Source organism: Lepidothrix coronata, unplaced genomic scaffold, assembly GCF_001604755.1.
Source record: "Lepidothrix coronata isolate B3197 unplaced genomic scaffold, Lepidothrix_coronata-1.0 Scaffold12, whole genome shotgun sequence".
Taxonomy (NCBI): Eukaryota; Metazoa; Chordata; class Aves; order Passeriformes; family Pipridae; genus Lepidothrix; species Lepidothrix coronata.
In genome coordinates, this window is record NW_016690192.1 from 6,731,346 (window position 1) to 6,741,230 (window position 9,885).

The 9,885-nt window shown below is 40.3% G+C and overlaps 1 protein-coding gene across 1 annotated transcript; it reads left to right on the top strand.

Annotated features, from left to right (window-relative positions):
* The first annotated feature begins 2,774 nt into the window (after positions 1-2,774).
* On the top strand, positions 2,775-8,252 carry LEPROT. Its single transcript, XM_017805726.1, has 4 exons — positions 2,775-2,842; positions 3,126-3,201; positions 4,001-4,187; positions 5,513-8,252. Exons 1-4 carry the CDS (start codon positions 2,827-2,829, stop codon positions 5,627-5,629), a joined length of 396 nt encoding a protein of 131 aa, XP_017661215.1. The 5' UTR covers positions 2,775-2,826; the 3' UTR covers positions 5,630-8,252.
* Positions 8,253-9,885: the final 1,633 nt, after the last annotated feature.

Below are 9,885 nucleotides of genomic sequence, written 5' to 3' on the forward strand. Positions count from 1 at the left end.
TTTTTTCTTGGGTTTGGATCAAACTTCATCAAATTTAAGTGCTCAGATGTGGTTTAGACATACTTCTAACAGTCACCATTTGCTGCTTAATTGCTCATATAGTGTAGTCTACCTGAATAGAGCCAAAGCTGAATCCTGGGTTAGGTCAGCGTGGCAGCTGCCCACTGCTTTATGCATTAATCCTGTACTTCACCTCACAGTCCAGCAGTAAAAGAAGAAATTCCTCAGCAAGTGTCTTTTAAAGCAAGCAAAAAGTCATTGATGTTAAACAGCACCTGGCTGGTTTGTTAAACAGCAGTTTTGGGGGGAAGGGTGACCCCATGTTTGTAAAAGTGAGGAATGAGCATGTACTGCATTTCCCACCAGCAGCTTGAAACCATCAAACAAAAAAATATCAACAAATTAAAGCTCTGCTGCAAAGTTTTAGAAACTCCCTAGTCTATAGGTAACATTTCTCCTTCCTGAGGATTCAGAAGACTTTTCCCAGCCCACTTGTATCACCTTTATGCCTTTATCAGCTTCAGAGCACTTGGCCAAGGCTCTTGGCAGGCTGCAACCTGTTGCAACTTCACCTTTCAGATCGTGGTGACCAGGTCTGATTTTTGAGGTAAATATAGTGCAAATTGATTCTCTTAAAAGTTTATATTGGACCAAAGCAGTAACATCACAAGGAAATATCTCTGATGCTAAAGCTGAAGCAGCTTTCCTAGTTAAAAAGCAAGTTCAAATTCAAACTTCACCCCAAATTCTGGCATTCTTTTGTAGAGTTACTAAAGGTAGCAGTTTATTTACCAACATGTTGTATCTGTATTTGAGGGATATTCAGCAGATGGGCAGGAAATTGTATGTACTGCTTCAGGAACAGGTTGCCATCTGATGTGAGTCTTTAAAGTTGGTGGTTTTTCAAGACAATCCACTACTTGTTGCACTTACATTTTCAAGTGGCAAAGCTATTACTGCAAAGACAGTGTGTCAAAGTACATTGCTTTCTGTATAAAACTCATCCTTTTGTTGTATTGGTCCATTATTTACTACCATTAACTGAAAATGTGAAACCAACACATAGGTCTCCTTTTATATAAAAGACCTTAAGATAATAGTAACAAACTGGATGTTATTTATTAATGTTTTGATCCAGTATGTGCTTGTCTTATTTAAAGAGATAACTGGAATGTGAATCATGTTCCTGTGATTTGTTGGTTTACTGTTTCTCATTCACATTTGTAGATATTGTGACCTATGCCTATATAATAAAAAGGATCTCATTACTATAACGTACTTTTTTAATGATGAAAACATTAGCTTTGTATGGAGTTTGTCATGGCACATAACTCTGGATACTCATCCCTTCACAAAATACAAATCCATCATTAAACTTTATCTACCAAAAAAACCTCTCTGCCACTTAAGCTTTGATTACTTCCATCCCTAATGTTTTTATGGATGCATGAAAGTATTAGGACGTATGTATATCAAAATAGTTAACTAAAAAAAAAGTTCTTGTCATATCTGGTAGTGACAGAGGTTATCAATGTTCAGGTTTACTGTTTGACTCAATTATTGTAATTTTTGTAAATATGGTATATACTCAATGAAATTGTGACTGGTCTAAAACATTTGTACATACATTAAAGAGCTCAAATTAACATATTCAGGTATGTTTTGTGCTTGTGACCAGCCCAAAAGGTTAAAGTTCTACAACAGCTCCTGTGTGAGGGGTGGTGTGCCCTGGACAGGGGCAGTATTGCTGCTGTAAGTGGTCATTAATGCCTGTGGTTATCCACAGGTTGGCATTCCAAGTGCTTTTCCCAATTTAAGATGTTTTGGAAACAACTTGTCATTGCTGTACTTATGCTACTGTGCTTTGGAGACCCATAGTCAGGCAAGTCAGCAACCCCAAAATTTTCACTTGAAGCATTCAGCTGCTTAAGCCTGCTTTAATTAGCCTTTTTGGTTCAAAACTATTTAAAATTAACAATGAAAAACGGGAAAAAATCTGTATCAGAGGGGAAAAATGGGAATAAAAGGGGAAAAATAGGGAAAATATCTGGATGAAATGAGAAGAAATAAGAGGGAGAGAGGGGAGGTATCTGAAGAAAAGGTCCCTCGGGAGGGGTATCCAAAGGGCTGTCCAAAATCTCCCTCAAAAAGACTGTTCTTGGATCAAAGGACTGTTCTTGGGGCAAAAATGTTGTTCTAGGATCAAAACGGCTGTTCTCAGGCCGAAAAGATCAGTCTTAGGGCAAAGATCGGGTAGCTCTTGGGACAAAAAGGCTCTTATTGGGTCAAAAAGGCTGTTCTTGGGGCCAAAAGGCAGCTCTTGGGTAAAAAATGTGGGGTCGAAAGTGGCATTTCAAAAATCTAAGGCTTGAAAAATATTTCTTTAAAAAAAACTTACGTGCCCTTCTCAGTGTGGATTAGCAGAAGGAATGATGCAGACCCTGAGAAGGCAGTGTATGAGATAAACGGGTGCCCCGGCCCATTTTTTGGGGTGAAAACGGGGTTTCAGGAGTACCCTGCAAAACGGCAGCGACTGAAGGGCGGAGGCTCTTTAAAACGGCGCTTTTGTATTCAGACCGCGGCTGTGCACACACATACATGCATTTATCACGTACATATATACATTTATTACACACCATACATAAAATAAACACGTATATCCGTGCGGGTATCCGCTCTAATCTCCTCGCAGGGGCCGCTCCCTCAGCAGACCCCGCCCCCTGTCGCGAGGGCGGGAACTTCTTGTCCCGCCCCTCCGCCTTGGTAACGCGGTGGTCACGTGACGGGGCGTGGCCAGAAGGCGGAAGTCACCTCAGGAGGCCGGACATGGCGGGCGTCAAAGGTACTGAGAGCTCCTTCCCTCCCTCCTTCCCAAGGCTTCCCGCGGCTTCCCGCTCAGGGAGCGTCCACGCATCGCCTCAGCGCGGGAGCTGGCGGCCGGGAATGCGGGAAGGGATGCCCGGTCCCCGGGGAGGCGGTTCCCGGTCCCCTGTGAGGTGGTACCCGGTCCCGCGGGAGGGATGCCCGTCCCCGCTGAGGTGGTACCCGGTCCCCGGGGGGAAGATGCCCGGTCCCCGGGGGGGATGCCCGGCCGCCGCCTCACCGCCCGCCCTGTGCCGTTGCAGCTCTCGTGGCCCTGTCCTTCAGCGGAGCCATCGGGCTGACGTTCCTCATGCTGGGCTGCGCCCTGGAGTACTACGGGTGAGCGGGCCGGCTGACTTCCCAAAGTTTCTCCTGCTTCAAATCTATTAATTGAGATGTTGCTCTCGTTTAATTGAGCTGTTTGGCTCTTCCAGCAGTCCGCCACTTCCTGGCTCTTGACACGTGGCGGTTTGTTGTGATTAAAGGCCACTTCCTTAACCGATATTTGCACTTACATTAAAAAAAAAAATTACTGCAGACAGCTCTGTGCTGTCTCTGGAAACGCGGTGCCAGGTTGCTAAACAGCGATTTTTAACCTCGTGCAGTCCTTTCCCTTAATTTCCTGTTTCTCTAAACCACTCTCCCACAAGGCTCCAGTTGGGATGTCCCCGCCCATGGAGGTTGGAACTAGATGAGCTTTTGAGTCTTTTCCAACCCAAACTGTTCTAGAATTCTGTGATTCTGGGTCTGTAACACTTGAAAACGCAGAGGAGGCTCCTGAGAGCCCTGACACAGAGATGGGAGTGCTGGGGTGTGCCTTCAGCCAGCTGGGTTATCCCTCTAATTTGGGAAAGCTGCTCCTATCCTGCTCACGTTCCTCTTCCCTCTGTGGTGAGGGTTGAATCAGCAAAGTGATGCAAATGTCAAACAAATTAACACTTGGTCGTGTGAGAGGGGTGGTTTCTGCTCTGTGAGTGCTTGTGCCAGGGAAAGTGAGGTGGGATTGCCACTTTTTGGGTGAAATCTTTTGGGTGATCCCCTTTTCAAACTATAAAGTGGGATTAGAGCTATTGCAATAATTTTTCTGACTGAAGCATCCATTTAACTGATTATACATTTCCTTTTTCCCCCTTCCCAGTGTGTACTGGCCTCTGTTTGTGTTGATATTTTACTTCATCTGCCCCATTCCCCACTTCATTGCCAGAAGAGTGAGTGATGACAGTGATGCTGCCAGCAGTGCCTGCAGAGAACTGGCCTATTTCTTCACCACAGGAATTGTTGTCTCAGCTTTTGGATTTCCAATAATCCTTGCACGGGTTGAAGCAGTAAGTTCTTGCTAATTTTTATTTTTAGACACCAGTTGCTGAGAATAATCTTTAAATGCACTGTTGCTGCCTGTAAATCCTGTCTTTAATTTTATTATTTGATGTCTCCAGATGAAAACAATCTGCTGAAGTTGTGTCAGTGCTGCTTTTTGACCTGAATGAAGGACTTGCATGACTGAAAATTTTTTAGCTGTTTTTCTTTGCCCTGGATTCGTTTTGGTCTAATACAAGATAACATCTCCTCTTCCATCTCATGCCTCTGTATCTCATGACCCTTTGCACCAGCTTCCTTATTTTTATCTTGGAATGTCTGCTTTTTCCATTTAGGATGCTGAAAACTTGGTGACTGGAGTCCATTGTCAGTTAAAAGATAAAAGGCCAAACTTCCAGAACTGCCCTTCCTAGTTTTCAAAGCATTTCCCAAGCTCTTGCTTTGTCCCCTCAGAGTCTGAGGAAACTCTACTTAACTCCTTTTCTCTTTGCTTTCTGAGCTGCTCTTCAGGGGTGAGATTTTTGTCACATTTATTTGCCAGGCAAAGAATTCCTTTGTCCCATCTCCCAAACTACCCAGTGACTTTTTTGTTGTGTTGTTTTTCCCCTTCAGTCTTTGAGTTTTTCTTTAAACTTGTATGCTGAGTTTGAGTTTATTTTTAATGTCCAGTTTCCCCGACACTTTGGAAATCGTGGATCTGGCAGTAGGAGCTGCCAGACAGAAGCAGAATGACCACGAGAGGGAACTCTAATTCACAACTGTACCTTTTAGTGTTAAATGTTGCTTATTTGAGTAAAATCAGTTGGACAAATTGTTAAAAGAAAGGCTATTTACTTTTAAGACCATTTTTTTAATGCTCGTTAGTTATTTGAAAGGAGATCTTTTATTTTATTGCATGGCAATTAAAGGAGAGCACTAATTTCATAACATTTCTCCCTGATTTAGGTATGTTTTAATGATCTCTATGGCAAGTGTTCTTTTAATTATTATTTTAAAAATTATTTTAGTTATTTTACTTTATTATATTTGTATTTTTATATTATTTATATTATGTATAGATTATTTATATCATTTATATATTTATATTATTTTCATTATTATTTTATTATTTTTATTTTGTTCTGCATCATAGCATTAGCCTGTTGAAGTGTTGTATTAGCAGTATGAGTGGCTGCTAATTGAATAATTAGCCACATAAATTGAATTATTTATTATTTGTCTTTTTCTGTATGCTTTTAGCACCTTCCTGAAGTGTTTTTAGTTTCTCTAATGCATAGAAATATCTGCCCTGGACTTTGATTTGCTTTGATTGTTCCATTTCCTTGCATTTCAGATCAAATGGGGAGCCTGTGGCCTGGTGCTGGCTGGCAATGCAGTCATTTTCCTTACTATTTTAGGCTTTTTCCTTGTGTTTGGGAGAGGAGATGACTTTAGCTGGGAGCAGTGGTAGGACTTCACTCTGGTGCTGGTAACATTTGCTATTTTACAGCTTTTCTTACCATACTCTGTGTATATGTATAGATATTATAACATGTGGTGCATAAACATGTAGCTTTATCAGTCCATAATGTGCTTTTTTTATGATGCACTTCAGCCAAAGGGACAGTGGTGACAGTTGGCTTAAAGTATTCAGTCAAATCTGGAATTGCTATCGCAAATTTGTCCTCAAAGTTTACAAAACAAGGAGTTTTACCTGTTTTTTCACTATCAATGCATTAACTTTTGGGTTCATTGGTATTAACTGATATCACATTGATACATGTGACATTGGTCAACATTCCTGTTGGGTTTTGAACCATGTAATCAAAGTAGAACAGTGTAAAGATTATCCTAATTGATACTGTTTAACTTGATCAATCTTTCTGCCTCGATTAGGGATGAGTTAATATTTAATTTCATCTGATGGATTGTAATTTTGGTTTTTTTCTTGATAACATTAAACGAAACATAAGTTATGCCAACTCTTTTACTACCTAATGAAAGCAAAAAGAAATAACCCTGGTTAAAAATCCTTCTTTCCATTTATGATGTTTATTTAAAAGATATTTTTCTCCCCACCAAGATACTCTGTGTCCCTATTCAGCTTAACAAATGGGGATATATTTGGGGAATAATATATTTTAGTGCTCAGAGCTGACATTACTTCTCTTATGAAGGTTCACAAAAGGAGAAACTGCTCTCAGGACACTTAAAATTACAATCTTGTGTTCAGTTCTTTATTTTTATGTGTGAAATGCCTGAATTGCAAAGAATTGAGCGTTCTGAGTAGGACTTCTTCTCATTGCTTTTAAAACAGACTTATTCAATTACTATTTTTTTGTCTGTAAAAAAATGATTGTTACATAAAACACTATATTTTCAAATAGCTTTATGCTGATAAAGAGTCACATCATCACACTCAGAAAAGTAAGTTTTATTACTGTAGTTTTGTGAGAATAGATTTTGATACAACCCAGAGCAAAGGTTCAAAATGGATGGATTTTCTGTGAACACTCAGATACTGGGGACAGAAATCATTCTGTGGTCCAAGTACTGGAATATGGCTCAAGTAGGAATGGAAAATCAGGTTTCAGGAAGGTTAATTCCATGTTCTAAATTGAAATATCAGCTGTGTGTGAGGGGAACAGTTCAGTGCTGGGGAATGCTGTGTTTTGTACTGAAGGGTGTCCAGGCTGTTGTTCTGGTAAAAGAAGAATTAACATGAAAGGACAGTTTCTCCTGGATGTTAATGGTACATTGGAGATATAGCAGGATATACTTGTCCAGATGTATCTTAGTGTCTTCTTCCTGGCTCTGGATGAAATCTGCTGGACCCTACTCCCATGGGAATTATTTGGCCTAATTAAAAGCCAAGTTCTTTGGAGTAAACATCATTTCCATGTCTAAGCCCTGCTTTGATTTTTGAAGAAGTTACCTTTTTTTCCTATAAAATGGCATTTTTTACTCAAATTAATAAAGTGAAACAGCAACAATAATACCCAATTTAAGTGCCTGATCCTATAAATGCCCAATGCCATTGCTAACAATTCTATTTAACTCCTGGTGGATTAGAGTTGAACTTTGGAGTGGTTTTACTCCTTAGCATTTACCTACCAAAGGCTGCAAAACTACTAATTACTAAGTTTTGCTTTCACAGTGGGGGGGAAACCAGCTGAGATGATTTTTTCTTTCAATTAGAGAATGATTATTTGTGGAATGTGTTGTAGATGTCTTAAATATCAGTGTGCTGGTGGCACAGGGAGACACAGGAAGGAAACAGGGACAATCTGAACTGAACAGGAGGAGCAGAAAGTGCAGCTCTGAAGAGAAATTGCTTTTTGCCAAATTATCCTGCTGTACTGTATTCCCTTGGTCTGGCTGGGGTTGGTGGGGACCTCATGAAACAGCAGGTGAAGGCTGAATGGAGAAGGCCATTGCTTTTTATTTTTATTCTTTTTGAAACAGTTACATGCACTAATCCTTAATGTGAACTTCATGCAGTTTTCACATGGACTTCTTACATTTAAAATTGTTTTTATCAGTGTTTAAATCATGGAAATCTTCCTTGGCCTCTGTAAAAGTAAATTTGCTTGAATCAAATAGGGTAAAAAAAATATTTCATTGCTTTTTTTTTTTTAACCAGAACTTCACTCACTCACCCAACCCTGGTGCTCTGCTGGTCTGTACTGGGCATACTGTCACCATCCTCCAGTAGCAATTTACTGTGGTTTCTCTGAAATTGTTTTCCTATTTGGAAGTGAATACTATGTATCCAAAGTGCCTTAATTTCCATACTGTGCCGATTTTTTTGTGAATGCATATACATGGCTATATCACTGTGTTTCATAATGAGCTGAAAATCTGTGGCTGCATTTCATAAAGCTTCCTTGTCCTCTAATCCTGTTTCCTGTAACTGGGAATGCAGTGCAGCTTTTGGAACTTTTGTAAACACTGTTTTTATCTTCTGTGATTGCCACGTTCTTGAGATCATGAAGTATTAAAACATGGACATTAAAATACATTCTACTTTTCTTTTTGAGTTGTCTAATAAAACTGACTTTTCGAGTTGTCTAATAAACATATCTGATGCTTAAGTGTTTGTCTGTCTTAAATTTCAAGAGGCGAGAAGAAAGATAAAATGTATCCAGTGGTGCTTTCCTGATGGTACAAGTGACAAATTTCGGAAGCCATGAAGGTGGAATTACTGTAGGATGTGTTGTAGAGGCTCTATTTAAATATGCAGGTAAATTATCATCACTTACCTCTTAGTACATGGTAAATCTGTGAGTTTTTTAAAAGCCTTCCATAAAAAAGATGGGATGTAAGGTAGTACTTGACCTCTTCCACTTTCCAGTCTGGACCCTGCCAGCACTGGTATGCAGGGATGCAGAGGGCATCAAAGCTCTCTTTCATTTCCAGGTCAGTTCTCCTGCAATTAAGGTGGTGAATGTATTAAATTGGGTGATTTTGATCCCACCAGAGCTTGTGAAGGTGGAGCTTGCTCAGTTTTTCATCAGTTTCTGAGGTCCCCACCATCAGGAGAAGGCTGAGTGTCTGTTCTCAATAGCTGGAGCTTTCTGTTCCCAGCAGTACCTCGAGCAACCAGGCTTTGGAGAAGGTGAGTGTATTGGTTTTTGCATCAGTGAGCTGCTGGATTGGTCCTGGTTTGGAAAAGGAATGTTTGGGAATACTGTTCTGAACTGCCCAGCTCACGTTTGGCACAGAGAGTCACTTCAGGCTCTAGGCTTGGTTCCTGAGCTCCCTTATTTAACCTGCTGCTGGATTTGTGAGTATTATCTTTGTGGTGTAACTTTTATTTCCTGTCCCTCCCACCCTTGTTGTAGCTGCTTGTTTTTGTACTTAACAGAGATGTTTATTGAAGACATATGTTTAGCTGAAGGGAAAAAAACTGTGTAAGGGGGTGCTGGTCAGGCTGGCACTGGTTTTGAAGGCTCTTCATTCCTCTAAGAAAGCTGGTAACCTTCATAACTAGTTGTGATGACCTCAGGTAACTTCCTAAACCCTTTAAACAGACTTCAGTCCCATAAAATAAATGTAAACTCATTAATACCCAGGAGTTACCCAAACAAACTGTCCTGGTAAACCACATATCAAATTGTATTGTTAAACTGACAACGATGTAAAGCTCTAAAATGATCTCTAACCCTGATCTCAATCCTTAACACAGCAGGACTTCTAAGATCCTACATCTTTCACTCTGCAGGGATTGTTTCTAGTCTCTGATAACGGATGAACAGACTATTTCATTAAGCTAGATGCTCACCAGGTACTAATGAGTCATTGATTTGTTTAAGTGGCCCCTGCAATACATGACCAGTGTGTACTGGAGGGCTTTACAGGGAAGTGTCTCCCAATAAAATAGGTAAGGAAGCTCTGGCTGGTGAATTGTGATTAAATTTTAAAGATCAGCTGGGACACTCTTAGAGAAACATTTTCTCCAATGCCTTGTCCTTGTATTTATCTTGTTTTATTGTTTTGCTTTTGTCCTTTATGCTGAGGTTTGTTTGAGCTGTCTCTGGGTTATATTAAAAAATGGGTCACAGTTGTTTATTCCCCATGACCAGTATTTCTGCAGGAGGTTTTCTGCTTTTGGGGGGGAAATTTTACTTCCTGTGGACTAGTTCTAGATTGTAACAAATAGTCTGGATACTTCTCTTTCTAATGGACTGGTTGGTTGGTCCCTGCTTCCTCTCCCAGGAGGATGAT

Coding starts and splice junctions, on each gene's coding strand:
- LEPROT (XM_017805726.1), top strand. Junction 3,202..4,000: donor TGCGCCCTGGAGTACTACGG/GTGAGCGGGCCG, acceptor CCCCCTTCCCAG/TGTGTACTGGCCTCTGTTTG. Junction 4,188..5,512: donor TCCTTGCACGGGTTGAAGCA/GTAAGTTCTTGC, acceptor CTTGCATTTCAG/ATCAAATGGGGAGCCTGTGG.